At 37.2% G+C, this 25238-nt stretch overlaps 1 protein-coding gene across 13 annotated transcripts; it reads right to left on the reverse strand.

Annotated features, from left to right (window-relative positions):
* Positions 1 to 25238, reverse strand: LOC127799232 (pentatricopeptide repeat-containing protein At5g15300-like). 13 transcript variants are annotated; one of them, XM_052333067.1, is made up of 5 exons: positions 25169 to 25238; positions 4149 to 4274; positions 2693 to 2931; positions 1310 to 1458; positions 1 to 391 (listed from the first exon to the last, which is right to left on the reverse strand). In XM_052333067.1, exons 2-5 carry the CDS (start codon positions 4160 to 4162, stop codon positions 179 to 181), a joined length of 615 nt encoding a protein of 204 aa, XP_052189027.1. In that variant the 5' UTR covers positions 4163 to 4274; positions 25169 to 25238; the 3' UTR covers positions 1 to 178. The 13 variants fall into 13 exon arrangements, with proteins under 13 accessions (XP_052189027.1, XP_052189021.1, XP_052189019.1 ...); XM_052333061.1 differs by having other exon boundaries at positions 4149 to 4347; positions 25169 to 25236; XM_052333059.1 differs by having other exon boundaries at positions 4149 to 4327; positions 25169 to 25234.

The raw sequence follows: 25238 nt of genomic DNA on the forward strand, positions 1-25238 counted from the left end.
TAGCATAAAGACGGACCCCTCTTCCTTCCTTCCCATTAGAAACCACCTTCATAGTTTTTATTCGCTACACTTGCACAAAACAAAACAATCTAAGCAAAAGCAAAACTACTAACACTTGTCCTGAAAACAAACAAAAGTAATGGATTGATTAATACTTAATATCACTGGGACGGATTTTTCAAGTGGAGGTGCACAGAGCTTCCTCAAGTTCCTGCTTCATCAAAAGCCTAGTGGATCTAACAAATCCTGCCTCACAAGCAGCAGCATCTAATTCCAAGTCAACAGGTTTTACATAGAAATGGTTTTCAATTGCCTTGGCTGTCCTATCTATGAAGAGAGGCCTGGTAATGTAGTCCTTCATTCGACAAACAAATTCCATGTGCTTCCTTGTCTGCAAGCGTGAAAACACCAAATATTTTGAGTAAACTATGAAAGTTGAGGAACCTTCACGGCGCTCAAGTATCACATTGTTTTTTCAACGGTAGAATTCAAAAACAACTTAAATGAGGCCTTGAACTGAACTTCCATTCTCCTCTCAAGTGAGAGGTAAAACCAATTCTGAGTAACTATCAGCTAAATAGCGAAGGACCAATACAAGTCCCCACAGTGTTCATTATAGTTTCATTCAACTTCCATTGCAGTTCGTATATATTAACATGTAAAAAACAGTACAGTACAGTACAGTTTCAAGTGAATTAAATGAGGTCCCTCCATGGGAAATCCAGAAAACAACCATGCTTTACATAAGTAGGGGTATGGAAGCCATTTTACATATTGAAGTCGAACAACCTAGCAGAATGCACTATCCTATTCCCTATATAAATGGATAAACCCCGCCAAACATCTATGTTTCGGTCAACCTATTTTCTCACTAAAATAGCACTTAAACCTCAGGACTATATATCATTGTGGTTTTGTTGCTAGTCTCATCCATCATTATGCATAACAGGAGTATTCCTTAGGCATAGCAGCCCCGAGTGTCATTGCATAAATATGCACCCATATTGAGAGAATTTCATCACACAATCAAACACCAGAAATAGATCTGAGGTTGTAGTATTGATAATAACTCAACAAGGACCATAAAGATTTCATGGTAGACTGAGAATGTTTCCCTTTCATTTAAATGTTCTAACATTTCGCTACGCAAGAACCAAATCCCTTGTACATTTATGCATATGCACATGTTTTTTTATAGGAATCAATCTGAAAAAATAAATAAACAAATACAATAACCAGTGAAACATTATACTCCCAATCAAACTATGAAAAATACAATACTATTAGTTAAAGAGAATTAGATACATACCAATCGATATTCTGGAGCCTTTCTGGGCAATTTCAAGTAGGCCATATTCCTGGCTTCAAAATCCCATAAAAATGAAGTGTGGTGAACCCAACGTTTCTTCGTTATGGACTGAGCATTCCCTCCAAATTTGCAATTACCAAAGACATAATCTAGATCCAAATGGAGGAATATCCAATTACTGATAAACAGTCTTAATCAATTTCACGAGAGAATGCTTCATATATCAGTTAAATGTAGAATAATCTGAAAAACAATTTAACATTCATCAGACAGGACCAGGAAATACATGAACATAGAGGTACTGAAAATTATACCTAGAGATGATGCTGACTAATTCAGTAATACAAACAGCAAGGTGAAAGATCCGGCTAGGTAAAATATGAAATATATTTGATAACATTTTACTGTCAGGTGCAGCCTGACAGCGATGAACTCTCAGTTCTTCGAGAACTCACATGAAAGAGAGAATTGATAAAGAAAGGGAGAGGAATAGAATTTAGAGGGGGAGAGAGAATTTTAGAGAGAAGGAGAGTGTTTTGAATTGGAATCAATGTATTCATGCTTCTGCCATGAGCAATCAGCCTTTTATACTGATCACTTACAAATCCGAATATGAAAAGGAGCTTCCCGCTCTTATTACTCCCGCCCTATAACTACCGCTACATGTGCGGTTAGTTACTCTCCTATACTAGCATTTACAACAAGAAATTAAGGGTAGTAAGGGGATTTAGGAGTGGTCCGTGACATTTACTTTCTGTAATGGCCTTGTTGACTGTTGAGAGTAATAATACCCAAATACAAAAAAGAAAGAAATCTGAGAAGCTATTAAAAGTGACGTCATAGTAGAGACAATTTCAAAAGACGCCAGATAAGTAAATCATAGAACATTACTACTTTCTGCCTATGGCCTGTAACATGAATGCTCTTTATCATTATCATCACAGGTCAACATTTTCCATAAAGAACAGCGTGTATCACCACCACTAGAGTGCATATATTCACATTGGATTTATAACCTAAAAGTGATTGTGACTGAGCTCATGGGGATATTTTTAAAACACCTACCTCTGACAGGACTCATGAGCGTGTCAACTACAAATCCAGAAACCACTTCTCATACCAAGTTCATCTAGCAATGCTTGAGTAATATTTTAACTCATTGTTGTGGATAGCGATCTTAACGTACTAGACTTTTTGCTGCAGATTTTGAAGAAGCTAAAGTGAATATGCTGCATGCTATCATTATAATTCATTTGTTTTAGTAGTAGGTGTTGGCACAACAAGAAGTAGTAGTTGAAAAGCACCAAAAGGCACAGAATCTTATAGTCTAAACAAATGTAGCAGCAAAAAAACCATGTTTAATGCAAAGGAAAGTCTTTCTACCATTCTCTCGGAGTTGAAAGTCATCAATTCCTTTGAAAACTTCATTGTACAGCAGGCCACTCCAATGCATAATGGCATGGGGATATGGTTGTACACCAGGAACAGCATCCCTGTTGCATATAAGGGTGACAAATATTGTTCCAGAATCAACAATTACAGTGCCTCCCCCACTAAACCTCCTGATGACAGGAATCTGATCTTGTAATACAGATCCAAGTTCAAGAAGTTCAAAAGGTTTCCTGCATAAAGCAACCACGAATCACAATAATTCCCTCATGCATTATCTCAAATATCAAAATGTGACACCTAAACTAGAAGCTAAGAAAGACAGTCTCCGAAGAATTTGACTCATGCTTTAGACACCAATTGCAAATCCTGATTAACAAAAATATGTTGGATAACTCTTCAAATCCCAAAGTACATAAAATTTTCTTCTTAGAATAACCAAATCTAAGTATGTATGGAAAAACTATTCTAACCTGATAGGTTAATTGCCTACAAATAGGTCCCCTATAGTAGAGATTGAACACTGAACACACAGGATGTCATGATTTAATAACTAGTGTCATTTAAGTGTGAGTGTGAGTGTGAGTAACTAGGTCATTCAAAGTTGTGTGGTTGTGAGGATTTCAGTTGTCCATCCAAAAACTATATTTGTGAGAGGATTTATAGTTTTTCTGTTCAAAAGCTACATTATCATTGTTTGGGTGAATTTTTCCCATTATTGTAGGATTGTAGAAGTAGGCCTGTTGAGATTGAACTATGTTAAATTTTCCGTGTTATCAATTTCTTGATTTTTGTGTGACCTGATCCAAACAAATATTCAGGGATGATAAAATAACTAATATTGGCTAATAATTATAAAAACACTTCACTTCCAATGGCATGAACTGTTTCAGGTTTAAAAGAACAATAGATGAGATAAAATGACTTGATCCTCCCTTTTTGCTACATGTGAAACTTGGGTTCTGTGGCAGAAATTGACAGGAAAGAAAATGAAGGTACTAAAGCTAGATGTTGTACTTATTCTTTTTTTGGTTTTACTTTGAAATCAATAGGTTCTAGAAAATAGATCAGCTTCTAGATCGATTATCCTTTAAAAAATGTATAAGTAATTTCATTATCCTTTCATTTTCTTCTATATGTGAAATCCTACATCCAAATATGGCAATATGAATAAAAGAGCTAAGAAATCATTCCACGTTGCTGATAGGCAATTATTACTAATAAGTTGAGAGAACTTGTAGGCATTAGCTTATCGTCAGAAGATCAATATCATTCAAGTAACAATCTTCCAAATCCTGAACTCATTAGCAATACACTGACTGGCTACTCATACCACACCACATCCACTTGTGCATCAACCCTTCAAAATGAAAATCACTTACTACAACAAAACCTATAACATACTTTTGAAACTAAGAAACAAAAAGAAAGGGAAAAAACAAATTTTTACCCAGATAGGCCCATGACAATGGTTGGAGCATCTGTTCCATCATTTATGAGGCACCAATTATCAGAAGAGGTCCGGAGCAGCTGTTCCTCCAAGTGCAGTTGCTTCAAAATCGGCAATCCCTTAAATCTAACAAGATTCATCAATGGAAGCCCCACTCTTTGAGTTGAACTCATTGATCACTACAAATTCTCAATCTTTTCTAAAATGAGATTTTACAATAAAATCATGTCATCCAAAATTGATTTTAAAACAGAGATAATATGCATATAGAGAGAGAGAAACCAGGAAAGATGATGATCGTTCAATGCTTGACGCACGGACCTTAGAACCCTAGAAGCATTTGCAACCCAGAAAGGGTTCCAGCCAGAGATGGTTGGAACCAGCTGGGTTTAAGCAATGAGGCATTTTTTTAACTTTTTTTTTATTTTTAGTTTTTATTTTTTAATTAGATAGAGACTAGGATTAATGTTAATTTAATTTGATCTTAATTAACACCATAAATAAAGGGTGTCCTAGCAATTTAGGAGAAGTACAGGGACCTGTTGGGCAAGAAACAAACTGCAGGGGGGTTTCCAAGCAAAAGGCTAGTGTGGGGGCAATTTACCCTATGGGTAATAATTGGTTTCAAATGTGGTGTGAATGTGCTTATATATTTAGGGTTAATTATCAAAAGGTGAATGAAATTTAATCGTGTTTTCAGATTCAGACTCATTCTTCAGACAGTCCATTAAACTTATCGTTTAACAGGAATTACTGATGGGGACAAACAAAAAAATAAATTAAATGTGACTATTGAAAAAATTAAAAAGTCAATCAAAAATAAAAAATATGGTTAAAGTTCAAGTTTTTTAGGGGTAATTTATCCATATATTTACAATTTAGGATATAAATGTAATTAATTATCATATGGATGAGTTGGCGCATGTCACATTCCAAGGGTATTTTTTGGTTTTCTGTAATTTTGGTTTTCTATTTTTTAATTTCTATTTCTATTAGGGTTGTTTGTCTTATAACTAGAGGTTGTTATGATATTTTTCCCTTTTGTCTTTTCCCTTTTTGTCTTGTAGCTTAGGTGGTTAGAGACCTTTTTCTAGTAGCTAAAGTGAGGCTATATATATATTGCCTTACCATAGGAAGAAGGTATGATGAGAATGAATTGAATATTCTATTTCTCCCTAATATTTCTCCCTCCCTCTCTCTCTCTCTCTCTCTCTATAATCTTCTCCCTTATCTTCTTGTTGTTCTCTCCCTCCCAACTGGTCTCTCCCCCAAGTTCTTCTCTTAATCTTCCCAAGTCCCTTTTCATACCCTAACTCATCTCTAAGGGTGTGACAGTGCAGAGCTCCAATAGCTAATCAAACCTCTCCATCCAGCATTGGGTAATTGAAGCCAATTTCTTGAGATGGCAATGGGAAGGGTATGGGTCCCTTCACCACAACTCTGTAATCACATTGTACCCATACCCTAAACCCATTACCCATAGGGTAATGCGTACTTGTATCCAGTAAGTTTCATTTTAAAAAACTCAATAGTTTAAATAAGGTTCAAAACAATCTTTTAGGCTACTATTTAATTTCACTCATTGATTACAAGAAAAATAAGAACAATCAAAGGAAAAATATCAACAAGAAACAACTGAATATTACATTAATGCAACCAAAAAGCTAAAAAGCAAAAACTGCAGGATTTTAAATTGTACTAATTTACATTCACAATGCAAGCAACAACTAAAATTTGTATGCTCTACTTATAAGTTCTTTAATGTCAATGAATCAAAACAAAAATAATGGGGAAAAATCAAAACTGTAGGAAACTGAATGAAATTGATCAGAATGATTCTCCATTAATTCAGAATATACACGGTGATGTCCTCTTATAGAGGAGTAGGGAAGCTACATAAGGAAAACCACCTTCTACAAGAAATACAACATAAGGAAAGGATACATATTTACATTCTTAGGAAAGTTTCCTAAAGCTGAATTAGGAAAGATCCTATTCCAAATTAGGAAGTTTCTAAAACTGCATATATGACTATCACACACATCTTCGTTCACCAACACTCCTCCTTAAGCTAGTGAATGAATGTCTATCATTCCCAACTTGTCTATTAGATCTTCAAACCTTTTTACAGCCAGCCCTTTAGTGAGAAGATTTGCCACTTGATTTTCTGATGGCACATAGGGGATTTGAAGTAAGCCAGCATCCAGCTTTTCCTTAATGAAGTGTCGGTTTATTTCGATATGCTTTATCCTGTCATGTTGAACAAGATTATGAGTAATATTAATAGCTGACTGATTATCACAAAATAGTTCAATAGGACCTTGCACCTTGATCTTCAAATCCTCTAGAATGATTCGTGGGCACAACAACTCACGCAAACCAAGGGCCATAGCCCTAAATTCTGCCTCTACACTTGATCTTGTCACAATCCCTTGCTTCTTACTTCTCCAAGACACCAGATTGCCCCCTAAAAACACACAATATCCAATAATAGATCTCTTATTAATTAGAGACCCTCCATAATCAGCATCAGTAAATCCTTCGATACTTAAATCAGCCCCTTGTTTAAATAGAATGCCCTTGCCTAGTGTAGCTTTTAGGGGGTTTAGGATCCTCCATACTGCATGCATATGCTCCTCGGTTGGATTGTGCATGAATTGGCTTACTAGGCTGACAGCAAAGGCCATGTCAGACCTAGTATGGAGAGGTATATCAACCTATCCATTAACCTTTGGAACCTTCCCTTATCAACTGCCTCAGCATTAGGATTCTCTTGCAATTTGATGTTAGGCTCTACGGGTATGCTAGCTCCTTTTCCCCCCTATCATACCTGTTTTAGCTAGCAAGTCAAGTACATACTTACGTTGAGATAAGAAAATTCCAACCTTAGAGTATGCTACTTCAATCCCAAAAAAATATTTGGGAGCTCAAAGGTCTTTAATTTCGAATTCCTTAGCTAAATTTTCCTTGAGAATCTGTTGTTCTTCTTCATTATTTCCTGTAACCACAACGTCATCCAATGTTCTAAAAGGCGCTAGGCACTAGTCCGGCGCCAGGCTGGGGCCTAACGCCTAGGCAGAGCCTAGAAAAATTTGATTTTTTTTTAATCGAAGAAACTTGCAATAGAAACCTATATATATATATATATATATATAACCAATAACCTCACTTAATATTCAAAATAACAATAACATATCATGCCATGCCATAACTGCAAAATAACTATAAAATAATCAAATTAAAACAATAAAACAGCAAAATAACTTTTATTTTATAATATAATGAAAATAGAAATTATTTTTTGCAAAATAACCAATAACCTCATATAATTTTTTGTTTTCAATCTTCATCATCATGTAAAAACACATATATTATATAATTAATAATAATTAAAACTAAATATATATCTAATATATAAATAGAACAGAAAAATAAAATAAAATAAAAAATGAAAAATAGAAACAATGTAACGGAGAGAAAGAGAGACCAATAACCAGAGACTCAGAGAGAGAGAGAGAGAGAAGGGTTGCGAAGGAGATGGAGCTCACTGGTGGCGGAGATGGAGCTTGACGGCGAGGACTCGACGGCGGCGACGACGTTCAGGCAGCGAGGAGGACGCGAATGGCATAGAGGCGGTGTTGATGAAGCTTAACGGTGATGATGGAGCTGGAGGCAGCGATGGCAGTGAGTACCGGCAAGTCGACGACGTGAGGCGGCAACGTTGAGGCAGCGGCAGCCTTGGGGTGAGAGGGGGAGAGGCTGAGAGACGAGATTAAGAAATAAAATACCCTAAAATCAGCTGATATATAAAGCAAAAACTTGGGCGATCCAGGTGGTGCGGACCACCTAGGCGCCGCCTAGGCCGATTAATCAGGCCGATGCCTAGGAGGCCCGACTAGGGCATACTCAGGGCAGCCAGTGGCCGCCTAGCGCCTAGGCGACCGCCTAGAGCAATTTTTAGAACACTAACTTCATCAACATATACCAACAAGACAGTTACCTTTTCTCCCAAATGCTTGATGAAGAAGGTATGATCCCCTTTACTCTGATGCTACCCCATAGATTTCATGGCTTTAGAAAACCTGTTAAACCAAGCTCGTGGAGACTGCTTGAGCCCATACAAAGCCGTCTTAAGTCAGCACACTTTCCCTACACCTTCTTCCTAACATCTCGAAGGCAACTCCATGAACAACTCCTCCTCTAAATCTCCATGCAATAATGCATTTTTTACATCTAACTGCTACAATTTCCAATTGGCTACTAGAGATATGAGAACCCTTACAGTCATCATCTTTGCCACGGGGGCAAAAGTCTCAAGATAGTCTATTGCCATAGGACTGTGTATAGCTCTTGGCCACTAGCCCGGCTTTATACCATTCTAGGGTTCCATCAGCCCTGTATTTTAAATTGAATATCCACCTATAGCCCATTGGATTAACTCCCTTGGGTCTAGACACCAATTCCCATGTCTGATTTTTATTTAGGGCTCTCATCTCCTCCAACATAGCCTCCTTCCAGTTCTGATCTTTTAGAGCCTCCTCTACTGATTTTGAAATAACAATAACATCCAAAGATGTTAGGAAACTCTTATGGTTTTGGAAAAGGCAATTGTAGGACAAATAACTGGCCAAGGGATGTTTTGTACAGCTTCTAACCCCTTTCCTTAAAGCAATGGGTAGGTCCAAATCAGTAGGTACAGGATTAGATAGGGCTAAATAGAAACTGCTTGTTGGTAATATTCCATACCTGGGTCAGGATCTGATGTTGATGCAAACTGAGGATCTTCAATGGGTTGTCTTCTTTTGAATACATAAGGAGAGCCCTTAAACCTAACCAGAGATGGTAGCTGATGAACTACTTGTTCATTGCAGTTTGTATGCTAAGGAGAGGAAGTATGCTGGGAAGTGGAATAAGGAAGAAGGGTAGGAGACTAATTAGTACCACCAGGCTCACTAGAGCTTGGTGTTGTTGATCCTAGGCTTGGGAAGAAATTCCTAGAGTCTTGATCATCATACCCTACAATCTCCCCCTACGGACTAGCTTGAGGAGAACCAATAAATGACTAAGATTCCACAAAGGTGACATCTTTGGAGACATAAAATTTTCAAGAGAGAGGGTTATAACATTTGTAGCCTTTTTGGGTAGGAGAATATCCAAGGAAGACACACCTAAGAGCTCTAGGATCAAGCTTGTCCCGATTAGTTTTAAGAATGTGAACAAAATACACACAACCAAACACTTTAAGGGGAAAAGGAGTATGCAAACTCAAATCTGGAAAAAAGGATGCTAGACATTGAAAAGGACTTTGGTTGTTTAGGACCTTAGATGGAACCTTGTTAATCACATAAGCTGCCATTAGAATAGCTTCCCCACAAAAGTGTTTAGGCACATGGTGATGGTGGAGAAGAGATCTAGCCACATTGAGGAGATGTCTCATCTTCCGTTCAGTTACTCCATTTTGTTGTGGAGTATCTATGCAGGAAAATCCATGAACTATCCCCTCTTGTTGGAAAAATTTATGCAAGTGATTGTTGAAATAATCCATTGCATTATTAGTATGAAATTTTTGAATGTAGGTGCCAAATTGACTGGAAATCATTTAACAAAAATAAGGCAAAACAGGCCCAACGGAAGCTTTATCTTTTAATGGAAAAATCCAACACATACGAGTACAATCATCTATAAAAAAAAAATAATAATAAACCATCTTCCCCTAGAACAATTGGGTATTTTGGATGGCCCCCAAATGACGCAATATGTAGCACGTGTGTGAAAAAAACACACCAAATAAACTCTTGAAAAAACAAACTTTAATGGCCGAAGTTTGGCTTTCAGAAAAACCCAAAAACAAGACTGTTTTGTTAAGAAAACTCAAATAGGTTGCTGAAATTTGATTGAGAAAAACTTGATTACAAACTCTAGATCCTAAGCATATTTATAATGTTTGGCTAATCCAAATCCATCTAATATTTGTAAACAAAATCCAACTAGAATTCTAATAGAAATAAATCATAATCAAACATGAAATAAAATTCTAAATCAAATAGAAACATGAAGTAGAATTCTGAATCAAGTCAAATCCTAAACATATGAAGTATTAAAAAACTGTTCTGGTGCTACTGTTCCGGTGTGATTGGCTCGGCCTTGGCGTGGGCCGAGTTTTGATCAGTGTCCGCATCATTCACCTCCACTTGAGAAAAATTCGTTTTCGAATTATGATCCGGATATAATAACTCAACATCTGGAAAATACAAAGAAAGATCAGCAACATTAAAAGTTTTGGAAATACCCATATGATTAGGCAAATCCACAACATAAGCATTATCATTGATCTTCTTTGTAATCTTATAAGGACCATATTTCTTTGGCTTGAGCTTGATCTGTTTCCTTGCTGGAATCTGTTCCTTCTTCAAGAATATCATGACTTCATCTCCAACCGCAAATACCTTGTGCTTCCTATACTTGTCAGCTGCTGCCTTGTACTTCTTATTCGCCTTGTGCAACTTTTGCTTGACATCTTCCTGAACTGCTTGAACGTGCTCAGCTAAGTCACTAGCTGCAACACTGAAACCTGGTACCTTTGGCAATTTTACCCAATCCAATGCATGATTAGGAACTTTCATGTATACGATAGAGAATGGTGATCTTCCTATTGAGCTATGCACGGCATTATTGTAGGCAAATTCCGCTTGAGCTATGACTAGATCCCATTGTCTTAGGTTGTCTTTGCAAACACTGCGAATCAGATTTCCTAAGGTACGATTCACCACCTCTGTCTATCCATCAGTCTGGGAATGTGTTGTGCTGCTGAAATTTAAAAACGAATCGAACATTCTCCACAACGTAATCCTGAAGTGACTCAAGAACCTTGTATCACGATCCAAAGTAATAGTTTTAGGAACTCCGTGTAGTCTAACAATCTCCTTGAAAAACAGTTTAGCTACAGCTACTGCATCTGCCGTCTTCTTGCATGGAAGAAAGTGCGCCATCTTGGAAAACCTGTCAACCACTACAAAAACAGAATCCATACCTCGTTGGGTTCGCAGTAGACCCAACACGAAGTCCATAGACAAATCTTCCCAAATAGAATAGGGAACAGGCAATGGCATGTAGAGACCGGCGTTAGAAGATTGCCCATTAGTTGTTTGACATATATAACACCTCGTCACAATAATAGAAACATCTCTCCTTGCTCTTGGCCAATAATACCTTCCCATAATAGCTGCAATAGTCTTATCTCTGCCAAGATGCCCTGCTAAGCCACCACCATGTAAATCCCGAATAATTTTCTCATGAAGGGATGTGTAAGGGATGCACAACTGATTTCCCTTCATGAGAAACCCATCATGCACATAGAAATCTCCTGATGGTTGCTGGGACATGCATTGTTCCCACACATGTTTGAAATCATCGTATGTCGCATATAATTCTTTCAAGCACTCAAATCCAACAATCTCAACACTAAGGGCCTTGATCAAATCCACACGCCTACTCAAAGCATCCGCCACTCAATTATGCTGTCCCGAATTATGCACAATTTTATATGAAAATTTACCAATAAAAGCATACCATTTAGCATGTATATCACTTCTCAATTGCCTTTAGAAACTCAAGTACTTAAGAGCTTGGTGATCCGTGTAAAGAACAAATTCTTTAACAATCAAGTAATATTCCCATATCTTAAGAGCCCTCACCACTGCATAAAACTCCTTATCATAAGTAGACCACTTTCTTTGGGTTCGCACAACTTCTCACTAAAAAATGCAATTGGTCTCTGCTCTTGGGACAATACAGCACCTATGCCTACTCCACTCGCATCACACTTAACTTTAAACAACTTGTCAAAGCTTAGCAAAGTTAAGACAGAAGTAGTACATAACTTCTCTTTTATCAAGACGAAACTTTGCTCTTGTTCTTCATTCCAATGGAACTTTCTTTTCTTTAAACACTCAGTAATTAGGGTCACAATACTACTAAAGTGTTTGATAAACCGCCTATAGAAAGTTGCTAACCCATGGAAACTCCGCACATCACTGACATTTTTAGGGGTTGGCCACTCTCTAATAGCTCGCCCCTTTTCCTCATCTACCTTTATGCCCTCTTTGCTTATAACAAAGCCCAAGAACAACAAGCTCTCACTCATAAAAGTACACTTCTTCAAATTAGAATAAAGTTTGTTTTCCCTCAACACACTCAATACATCCCAAATATGCCCCACATGCTCATTAATAGACTTACTGTATATCAAAATATCATCAAAATACACCACAACGAATTTACCAATGAAATGGCGTAATACTTGATTCATTAGTCTCATGAAAGTGCTTGGTGCATTGGTTAGTCCAAAGGGCATGACTAACCACTCAAACAACCCATCTCTCGTCTTGAAAGTTGTCTTCCACTTATCTCCAGGTCGAATTCTGATTTGATGATAATCACTTCTGAGATCAATTTTGGTAAAAATCACAACCCCATCAAGTGGATCAACCATGTCATCAAGCCTAGGAATTGGAAACTTGTACCCAATAGTAATCTTGTTGATGGCTCTACTGTCAACACATATCCTCCAACTCCCATCTTTATTTGGTGTTAATAATGCTGGCACTGCACATGGACTCATGCTAGTCTGAATGTGCCCTTTTCTCAACAATTCATCTACCTGCTCACGCAAAATCAAATTCTCCCTAGGACTCATCCTGTAGTGTGGTAGGTTAGGCAAGCTAGCATCAGGAATCAAGTCAATGTGGTGTTGAATATCCCTCATAGGAGGTAACTCAGTAGGCAACTCCTCAAGAACCACATCGTGAAATTCCTCCAACAATCCTTGCACCTCCACTGAAATTTGATTCACCTTCAGTGGCTCACTCATGCTCTCTCCCTTGACAACCAATAAGTGAACCTCTCGAGTATCCTTACACTCCCTCACAAACTCAGTGTGCTTATATGTAATGGTAAGAAAATTCCGCCCCTCCACTTTAGAAGCTTTAGTTTGATTCTTTTCCACTATGGGTAACAAGGTATAACGCACACCTTCTTTCTCAAGCTGATATGTGTTCTTCCTACCCGAGTACTTAGCATCCACATCAAATTGCCAAGGCCTCCCAAATAAAATATGGCAAGCATCCATATCAACAATATCACAATAGACTTCGTTGGAGTAGTTACCAATAGAGAAAGGCACCCTGGAGCGTTCATCCACATGTATGCCACCAACTTCTTAATCCATCTAATCATGTAAGGGCTTGGATGTTTTTCCAGAGTTAACTGCATCTTTGCCACCACGGCTCTTCTTATGATGTTCTCCTGACTTCCACTATCAATAATCAATTCAAAGATTTTTCCTTTCACTGTACACCTTGTGCGAAAAAGCTTATGCCGTTAAGTAGTATCTTCATTCTTTTGATATAGCATTACCTTTCTCACTACACAGGTATATTCCCCATGTCCATAATCTTCTTCGTCATCCTCCCCATCAGGCCCGCAATATACTTCCTTTTCAGCAACATCTTCCTCCTCCCTTTATACAATGTTAACTATTTTCCTCCATGGGCAATCACTAGATTGATGCCCAACCTCATTGCACTTGAAACATTTTAAAAGAATAGGCTTTGCATAAGGATTAGGGGATTTTGGAATATTAGAAGTAGTACCTCGAATGTTTTCCCCCGTTGTAGCCATATTAGGATTGATTGTATGAGATAGATTAGAGGGTTGCGCTCCCTCAACCAACTTGCCTTTATCAAAAGCTGCTTGTTTATTTTCATTCCCACTATACTGACGATAGTTGTCATTACGAGCTCTCTCACTCAACATTAACTCAGCCTTTAAAGCTAAGTTCTTTGCTTCTTACACACTCAAAACTATCTGAACCCCAATTTCATCACGAATTGCAGGCTTCAATCCATTCAAGTAACGAACTGCTTATTAATTGTCACTTTCTAACAATTGGTTTCTCTCTGCCAATCGCAGAAATTCAGAGGTATATTCATTCACATTCTTCATTCCCTATGCACATCTTTGATAAGCTTCAAGCATATATTGTTCATAGTCAGGGGGTAAAAACCTACCTCTTAACAGTTGCTTCATTCGTCTCCATGTCTGAACTGGCTGTTGGCCTTCTCTCAATCTCGTCTCTCTCAATCGCTCCCACTAAACAGATGCACCGCCCTTCAATCTGTAAGCCACTAACTTTACTTGTCGTTCATCTGGGATCTCCATGTATTCGAAAAAACGGTCAACCTCAGTGATCCAATCCAAGAACCCCTCAATATCAAGATCTCACTAAAGGTAGGAATATCAACTTTTAGTTTATACTCATCGTTGCCCCAATGGTTGTGCTGATGCGCATTCCTCCTAACCCCTCTACCACCAGGGTTAGCTATTGCTCGACCAAAATCATCCTCTTCATCGTTATCTTCAATCATTGGTCTTCTAGAATTAACAAGGACATGATTAATGGGTGGTCTTCCCGCTCCGGCTTGATTCACCCCATTATTCAAGTTCCTGTCATCATCAACTCGTAGTAAGATGCCCAATTGGTTGCTGATTTGCTCCAATCGTTGCTGGATGGTACGAGTTACTTCATGTTATTCTTCGATTGCTCTCTAAGCCACGGACAACCCCCGATCACCATCACGAGGCTGGTTGCTACCGTTACCTTCAAGATTGGCCATCTGATTGATTGATTAACCGCTCTGATACCACCTGACGCAGCGTGTAGCGCGTGTGTGAAAAAAACACACCAAATAAACCCTTGAAAGAACAAACTTTAATGGCCGAAGTTTAGTTTTCAAGAAGACGCAAAAACAAAACTGTTTTGCTAAGAAAACCCAAATAGGTTGATGAAATTTGATTGAGAAAAACTTGATTACAAACTCTAGATCCTAGGCATATTTATAGTATTTGGCTAATCCAAATCCATATAATATTTGTAAACAAAATCCAACTGCAATCCTAATAGAAATAAATCCTAATCAAACATGAAATAGAATCCTAAATCAAGTAGAACCCTAAAACATATGAAGTATTAAAATACTGTTCTGGTGCTACTGTTCCGATGTGATTGGCTCGGCCTTGGCTTGGGCCGGGTCTTGATCAGTGTCCGCATCAAATGGTCAAATACTTCATTCAAAGTAGAGAGTTTATCTCTACGAAGACCTGAATCCTCACCTGATCAAATTATGGATTGAGGCCTGCTAGGAATTCAACAATCCTATCTCGCTCAAAAATTCGATTTAGGGTGGCAACACTCACTGCACTCCATTTTGATGTCTTGATAGTGATCGAGTTCTAGCCATAAGCCCTTCATCCTATTATAGTATTTTGTAACAGTTAATGGCCTTTGCCTAGTACCACTAATCTTGGTCTTAATCTCAAAGATTACCGAGACATCTTAGACCTTAGAGTGGATTTGCCTCACTGTTTTCCAAATCTCCTTTGTTGAACTTAAAAACATAAAATTTTTACTAACCTCAAGGTACATTGCGCTCCATAGCCAAGACATAATGAGGGCCCTCAACATCCCATGCCATGAAAGTGGGACATGAGTCTTTTGGAGGAAGGGCTCAAGTAGCCAATCTTCCCCTCTTCCTTACGAGTTGAGCCCACTACAAATAGTTCCTACCGTCTAGGAGGTAGGAATGATGCATACCGGGCAAATCTCCGACTCCGGTTGGCTATTCTACCAAAGTTGATTCTCCAGTTGTCAGGGTGGGTGCAGCTTTAGAGAGTTCTGACATGTTCACCGAAATAATCAATAGAACAAAGAAGAAGAAACAATGAAGGCTTAGAAGGAACATAAGGGAAATTGTGCAATGAAGGCACACTAGGATTTTAGGCAGAGATCGGGCTGGTATCGTAGGCTCCGATACCATGTAGGAAACTGAATGAAATTGATTGGAATGATTCTCCAATATTTTAGAATATATAGGGTAATGTCCTCTTATAAAGGAGTAGGGAAACTACATAAGGAAAACTACCTTCTACAAGAAATACTACATAAGGAAATGATACATACTTAAAGAGGAGTAAGGAAACTACACAAAGAAAACTACCTTCTACAAGAAATACAACATGAGGAAAGGATACATATTTACATTCTTAGGAAAGTTTCCTAAAGCTGAATTAGGAAAGATCCTATTCCAGATTAGGAAGCTTCTAAAACTGCATACTATGACTATCACACACATCTTCCTTCACCAACAAAAACAAATTCTTGATAATATCTATTTTTGTTTTCTTCTAGAAACTTTTGTTTTATTGTATTTTCAAGTTTTAAGAGCAATTCTTAGTTTTGGTTTCAGACTATGCAACCATCTAACCCATTCACAACCAAACTACCCAACAATTGGAGCACTAAATCTTCTAGACCAAATGCAATCCCAACTCAAAATAGCATTCCGAACACAAAAAAACCATGCTTAAGACCAAAATTAGTGGGAACTGGTTCATAAGATCACCATTGCAGCAAAAAGCAACAAAATCCGTAAAAGCTCCCCAAAAAACCAAAAACTTGCAAACTCCCCATGTATAGACAAAAACAATTAATAAGTGAAAGATAACACCAAACTCAAAGACCATGAGGACACAACCCAACAAAGGCTAAATCTATAACTAGACCAATCAATTTCAGCAGATAGCACAGAAACAGCAAAGAATATATAGCATACAATGATGAACAGAGAAAACTACTCCTGCAGATTGCAATGACGAAAAGAGAAGATAGAACACAAACAGAGAAGACTGATAGGGAAGAGAAGAGACAAACTCATGAACAAAGAACACAACGCCACAGCTTAGAAGCAGTTGCCAATGAACGGAGAGGCAAGAGGGACGAGATTATTTGCAGTTGTCGATGAAAAGCGAGGCATGAGCGAGTGGGCAGAGAAACTGTTCGTCGATCAGGTTCTAGGAACATGGGCTTAGGGACTTCATTTTTGCAATATCTGATTTCGGGTTTTGTTTTCTAATTCATGAATTATGTAAGTTATAAATAGATAAAATATTAAACATATAGATAACTATACCGCATCCAGACCCATTCCCACCACCCTACTCATAACCAATGTGAGTAATCCATGTGTTTGACCACCTCCGTAGGTACTCATAGAATAGGCTCCATCCCATGATACTTGGGGAGACTATGACAGGCCTTTAATTGTTGTTCCTTTTATAAGCAGCTTCCAACATACTGTTATGCTATGCCTAAGGTCCCAGATCAATTGGATCGCCGATCTGTACCCTCATTTGTACGTGCATATGGATCTTTATCTTCAAACTTGAGGATCCCCTATGAGATTGTGTGGACTATTTGATACAAGAACACGGCCAACCTAGAATTGCTCCCCAACTATTTGAGAAAACTAGCCAATAAATCTGTACAATGCATGTAACATAAAAATTCTTTTTATATAAAAATTTACTTATTTGTTTTAATTTAAAAATTCAAATATGGCATCAAACTCAATGATGCTAGTATCTTATAATTAAAAATAATAATTTCACAATGAACTAAATGATTATGAAGACAATTGTCTTCATATATATTTTAGTTTTTCATATATATTTTTTGCTTTATATGTATAAAAATTTTGGATTCTCAAATTAAGAAAAAAGGGAGGAAAAGTCAAAAACTTCAGGGGCTGTTTAGTTGTGGAAAATGACTAGTTTTTTAACACCAATTTTCTATAAAATCTCTACTTTTCATTTTCAATAGAAAATTTGGAAAATGCATTCAAATGTTAGACATACAGAAACTAATCTTCAATCTAGAAAATTAGAACATGTGTTCAAAAAAGAGAGATGTTTTAATTTCTTTTGTGTAAATTGTGTTAAAAAAGAAGATAAATCATAGTTAACAATTCGTGGCACTTCCCGCCCCCCGCCCAAAATACACACTAACTGCATTTCCTTTCGTGCAAATCTAATCATGGTACAAATGCGTATTAGAATGAGAAGGGGCAAAACTTGGATTCCCAAAAATGGTGATCCCAAATTTAGAACTTTAAAGGGACTTAACAGCCAAATTCAAAGGTCTAAATTAAAAATTCATTGGGAGATAAAGGGAGTTCATCTTATCTTTGCATGGTGCTCTTATCATTAAGCTTTATGCTTATTGCAGACTTGCTTTTAATTAAGTTGAACCTTATTTTCATTGCAATATCTTATGAATATAACAACATTTTTTCCTTAGAATTTTAATAAGTGTACCAATACATTATTCAAAGCGAACCACAAACCAAACTGATGTACAAACTAATCCTACCCCTCATGAATTTGTATCTAGCTAAGCAGCATACCTCATACTCAAACGCATACCACAGTCCATATAACTATGAGACAAATATGATTTATGGAAAATATTTTGAAATCACATTTTTTAAATCTCTAAATTGATAATTAGACATTATACATAATAAGACATTATACACCGAAAAAAGGGCAAGAAAATAAATAGCAAAATAGTATAATTAGTACTTCAAGATAGATAACAAAATAGTACAGTTTTCCAATTTTCAAACTCAATGAGGAAAAGAGCATACCTTTATACCTTCCCAAAGTCTATGAATTAAAATCTTCATCTTGCTTCTTTTTGTATGATGCTTACTTGTGTGGATGCATACAAGCATATAAGGAAAGAATCCCTACCCATTTGCAAGGCAATGAACCCTCTTCCTTTCATTTGATTTCAAACTTTGAATCAAGCAGGCAAGAAATGCATAAGAGCTTTGTCATCTGCTTCAACAAGACTACACCCACGCTCTTTCCTCACTCCACTAACATCCATCAATTTCCTTACCTTTTCAACACCATCCCACTCCCCTTTTGAGGCATATATGTTAGACAAGAGTACATAATCGCCACTATGATCGCTTCTCATTCTAAGTAACTGCTCATTTGCACGCCTTCCCAACTCAATGTTCCCATGAACCTTGCAAGCCCCAAGCAGGGCCCTCCAGATAATTGCATTGGGTTTGATCTTCATGGTGTCAATAAAGTCAAATGCTTCCTTCAATTGTCCTGCACGACCAAGTAAGTCCACCATGCATCCATAATGTTTTATGTTTGGCTCAATATTGTATTGATATCTCATGAGATTGAAATATTCACGACCTTGTTTTACCTTCCCAGTGTGGCTACAAGCAACCAAGACTCCAACAAAAGTAACCTCATTTAGCCGAACTTTCATTCGCCTCATTTCCTCAAAAAGACAAAGAGATTCCTCATAATGGCCGTGGAAGGCTAATCCTACTATTATTGAGTTCCACGTCGATGCAACCTTCTCTCTCATCCCATGGAACACCTCAAGTGCTTTGTTAATGCTCCCACACTTTGCATACATGTCTATAAGTGCATTGCTAATTAAAATGCTCAAGTTCCCAGAGTACATCTCCAATAGAGAACAATGCAACTTCTCCCCAATATCCAAAGCTCCTAAATCTGCACAAGCCGACACAATGCTCAACATTGTGACCTCATCAGGTTGCTCACCCGCACACCTCATCTCCTCAAACATATCCATTGCTTGCTCATGCTCTCCCTTAAGCACATAGCCTGCAATCATCACATTCCATGTCACCACATCTCGTTTTGGGACCACATTGAAAAGTTCCCTAGCATTATCCATGTCCCCATGCTTAGCATACCCTGTAATTATCACATTCCATGAAAACAAATCTCTCACAGGCATTTCATCAAATAGCTTCCTAGCAACACCCAACTCCCCCCTCCTTGCATAGCCTGCAGTCAAGGCCGACCAAGTAACAACATTGGTTTTCCTTGACCCCTCAAAAATCTCACTCGCTATCCTTATATCCCCACAATTAGCATGGAAATAAATGAGGGTATTTCTCACAAAAGTATTTGATTCAAACCCAAATTTCACAACCTTCCCATGAATTGTAAACCCCATCCTTGCCCAAGAAAGGTTAGTACAAGCCTTGAGTACAAAGAGAAACGTGTAGTTATCAGGTTGAACATGGCATTTTTCCATTTGGGCATAAAGGGAAATGGCCATAAGAGGATTGCGGCTCTGGGCGTACCCTCTAATCATGGTATTCCACATAAAGAGGTCTGGCTTGGTGATATGAGTGAATACCTGGTAGGCATAGTCCATAGCAGATGAGATAGTCATTGCAGAAGTGTAGATAAGTTCTCTAAGAGCAAAGCGGTTTGAATTGAAGCCATTAATGACCATTTGAGCATGGGTTTGCTTGAGGGCTTGGAGAGTCGTGCATTTTTGCCATAGGGTCGACCACTGGTGGAGGCTCGAGTTCTTATCTATAGTTGTCTTTCTGATCATCAAATCACCTCTTTCTTAGGTCTTAGACTTCACCACATCATTTCTAAAAAACAATGATCACAAGAATCAGCAAAAAGGAGAAAAAAAAAATATATATATATATATATATATATAGAGTAGAGAGAGAGATGACCACTATTGGAAGAAATAACAACAAATTGATTATAAATGTAAACAAGAATATGCTATACATGGCAATTTTACTAGATAGCAATAAAAGGACATATTGATTCAATGTGAAGTAAGAAATCCCTAAACTCTATTGATGGCTTTTAACAAAATGGGTAGCAAGGAATTAATACCCAATACACACTCCACTTGTTGGCGGCTTACATTTACTTTGTATTTATTATTTTGGTTGTACTTTCAAACCAAAGGCCACACTATCTATTATGATAGAAGTCGTCTTAAAGCCATCCAACAACATTTTAATTCAATTAATGGCATCAAACTCTATCCAAAATCAAACCCCAATTTTAAAATTAGACCCAAAATCATATCCCAAATACATTGGACATGAAAGCATTCATGATTGCAATCTAGGGTTCTTGCATTATCAAGCAATTGCAACTGTGTGGGATTTTTCAAATGTCAATTCAATGTTCAATTTGAGCATTTGTGACTGTGTGGGGTTCTTCAAATTTGGATTTCGAATACAATTTAGGCGTTTGCGACTAAGTGAAGTTCTCGCTATTAATGGAATTAAAACATTGATGGACGGCGTTAAAATGACATTTACCATAACGACTAATGTGGCCCTAGGCCAAAGTACACTAACTTTTTTGGCACTTCACACCGATTATTTCCCAATTTGACCATTAGGCCAAAGTACACTAACTTATTTGGCACTTCACACCGATTATTTTTTAACCATTACCCCTTGTTTGTGTAGCTTATGAATGGGGAAGGTACGAGAGAGGAAGGAAGACTTTTTTTGTTATTTGGAAGAGAGTTTCAAGGTGAAATAGAAGGGCATGATATTCTCCCTTCCCCTCTAGCAATCCTATTTTTCTTACACCCTAATTTGTCGTGTAAGGAGGGGAAGAAAAAACATTGTTAAACAATATTATTGTTTTTATCATGTTCCCTTATTATTTTTGTAAAAATTTAATATTATCCTCAATCTAAAAAAAAACTTATAATTACTTTTACATTAATATAACATTGCTCTTAGAGAATGAATATTAATTAATAGATCTGCATAGGCATTTATAACAATTTTTGTATATCTTATTCGCATTTATTATTGCTTAAATTTATATATATTATTCTAATGATTTGACATATATAATAATTTTTTTATATTTCTTTTGAAAATAAAAGAAATATAATTGTAGCTTTATAAGCCATCCATAATAATTGATTTAACACCTACAAGCCATACATGCTCGCCCTGTTTGTACACACACCAAACTTAATCACATTTTTTGAAGACTTGTCTTTGTTAGCAGTACACAGAGGACTTTATGCAGCAATTAATTTTCAGCAATCATTGACATAGTCCTTGTCATTCATATATCAGATTTAACATTATCAGCTCTCGACATAGTACAGCAGTAAGATCTAAGCCTTAAGAAGCATGATAATAAATTAATAATCCTTACACATCACTTCATATCATTAACTCAAGCTCGAAAATATAGTAGTAAATTGGGGATGCCATATTGTCATATGCAATGAGCAGAGCTCGCACTAGAAATTGGGGATATCAGACAAAGGAAAATATTCATAATTTATAATCTATATTTATAATTTAACAGTCTATACTTTACAGTTAACGGTCAAATATGCAGAACCACCAAGATCAAGATTTTCAATTACTAAAGCCAAATCCATAGCAGAATTCAAACCCAATTACCATAATTCAATTATTAGAACAATAACAATTGAAATCATAGAATGTTTTTCCATATGAATTACCAAAGTTGATAAGGTCCACTGGAAGAGCAGTGGTTACTCCAGAAAAGAGAGATGCAAAGAAGAAGAGAAAGAAGATAAAATTAGGGAGGAAGGAGGTTCAATTCAATTCAATTTGCATGCCCCATTCACAAAACCTGACACTATTTATACATAGCAACACTTGGCTCACTTGTCCAATGTGCATTGCTTTTAAAATGAAAATACAATTTCATAAGCTAGAAAATAACCAATTATCAGGTTCTAACAACCTGCACGTGGCCTATATCCATTAACACATTCTTTCCACCCCCCCCCCCCCCCCGGGTTGCACAAAAACAGAAACAGGAAACGGGTATTATAAGAAACAGAAATGGAGAAACATCATTTTTCAAAAAAGTAGGAAACGGTGGCGCGGGGAAGCGCTAAAAAAAAAAATATATAGGGGGCCTTTTTGTAAATATAATTTTTAATATAGAAAATTAAAAAAAAAATAGTTATTCAATCTAAAAATAAACATAAATTCCATAATGCATTCAAACAAACATAAACATAAATTCTATCATCCATGAACCATGATTTACTAATTAAAAACCAACAATAAATTTAAAAAAAAATAATCAAACATAATACAATTTATAAAAGTTCCTCCACTTCATCATTATCTTTCTCTATGGTCTCTTGGACATCAACCAAGTCCAATATCATTTAATCAACACATCCAAGTTCACATTTCAATTCATTCCCAGACTAGAGCCTAGCAACTTGAATCAGTACAATTAAGAGGAATGGAAAAGATAGAGAGATGACAGAATCGTTAAAAGCATAGAAGTTGGCGAGTTGGGATGGATAACAGAGTCAACTCTACTAAATGCTAAGCATCTATTGGGTTGAAATGAGAGTGGGCACATCCCTTTAACTCCCTCCAAACAAATTTCACTTTCAAATTAAGAAAACAAACAATAATTCAGTTTGTAATAATTCTAAATGAGGTTATTTGATCAAACAAGGGCAGCCTCAAAATTAGGGCGACACGATAAAAACCCTAGCAAGAAAAGGTTGATTATAACAACACAATCAAATTATCACAATGAAGGCAAAATCATTAACTTACAGACAGGAATCAAACCTTTTCAAGTCAAAACAAAGCAATACAAGAATCACCAAAAATAAGACCAAGAAACACACAAAAGAAGAAAAACAAAAGAAATCATACCCCTTTAACCTAAATTGACAGTGGCACCAAGCAATCGAAGTTGTGAATAGATTCATATTGTACGAAAATCGCAACACCGAGCATAGAAATGTCGATTCGTGTTTGTGAATCGATAGCAGCTCGGCCCAATTTGTGTTTGTGAATAGACAGCGGCACCAAGCAATCAGAGTTGTGAATCAACAGCAACACCAAGCAATTGGGTGACAAGGGGGAATGATGATACAAGGAAGGTCAAAGAGATAGAGAGTAGTTGTAAGCTGTGACAAAGGTAAACTTGAGAGATAAGGGTTCGTAGAGGGCAGCCCTTGAATGAGAATTAATATTATGCTGGTTGGAGATGGAATTTTTTCTATCTCTAACTTATTCGAAAGGTGTAATTTTCCTAATATTATAAAATGGCCCCAAAATGTTTTCGAAATTGCATAAATGACCCAAAAACGTTTTTTTGGTGTTTCTTGACATTCGAAACAAGAAACGTTCCAAACACTGAAACAGCACCCCTAAGGCATTTCCGTGCATCATCCCCCACCCCACCCCACCCCCAACAAACACCCCCTCGTGCACCAGCCATTCTCCCAGCCAGCTTCATCGAGAACCTTTAAGGCACCCTCCTTATTCTTATACTCCTCAAGGTAATCAGCCATCCCATATGAACACCTCCCCTCCTCAGTTTCAAGTTTGGCTTACCCATACATGGTAAGTTTCATTTTAACAAACTCAATAGTTTAATAACTTCATAACAATTTTTTATGCTACTATTTAATTTCACTCGTTGGTTACAAGAAATATAAGAACAATCAAAAGAAAAATATTAATGCAAGCAAAAAGCTAAAAAACAACTACTACTAGATTTTAAATTGTACTAGTTTACAATCAGCAACAACTGAAATTTTCATGGTCTACTTATAAGTTGTTTAATTAGGTCAATGAACTAAAACAAGAAACAGGGGGGGGGGGGGGGGGGGGGGGGGGGGGACACAAATTCTTGATAATATATGCTTTTATTTATCTTTTTTGTTTTATTTTATTTTCAAATTTCAAGTTTTAAGAGCAATTCTTAGTTTCAGTTTGAGTCTATGCAATGAGCTCATTGAGCTGACCCATCGGCAACCAAGCTACCCAACAACTGGAGCACAAAATCTTCTACACCAAATACAATCCCGGCTCAAATTACTAAAGCATTCAGAACCAAAAAAAAATTATTAACACCAAATTAGTAGGAACCAGCTCATAAGATCAACATTGCAGTAAAATAACATCAAAATCTGTAAAAGCTCCCCCCCCCCCCCCCCCCAAAAAAAAAAAAATAAATAAATAAATAAATAACCCAGAATTTGCAAACTCCCCACATATTGATGAAAGCAATCAATAAGTGGAAGACAACGCCAAACTCGAAGACCATGAGGAAACAACCAAGCAAAGGCTAAATCCGTAATCAGACCAATCAATTTCAGCATACTGCACCAAATGAGCTAAGAGCATGTAGCACACTATGACGAACAGAGAATACAACGCCGGAGATCAGACATCAGAGTGTCAAAAAGAGAAGAAAGAACACGAATAGAGAAGACTGAATAAGGAGAGGAAAGGAGTAAAAGACGAACTTACGAACAAAGAGGCAACAGCGAGAGGGCAGAGGACCTGTTCGTCGATTGGGGTCTAGGCGGCGCGAGGTTAG

The sequence above is a fragment of the Diospyros lotus genome, chromosome 4, assembly GCF_014633365.1.
Source record: "Diospyros lotus cultivar Yz01 chromosome 4, ASM1463336v1, whole genome shotgun sequence".
NCBI classification, from domain to species: domain Eukaryota; kingdom Viridiplantae; phylum Streptophyta; class Magnoliopsida; order Ericales; family Ebenaceae; genus Diospyros; species Diospyros lotus.

Bases quoted from the DNA above. Each gene is read 5' to 3' on its own strand.
- LOC127799232 (XM_052333055.1), bottom strand. From the start codon at position 20,448: ATGATCAGAAAGACAACTATAGATAAGAACTCGAGCCTCCACCAGTGG.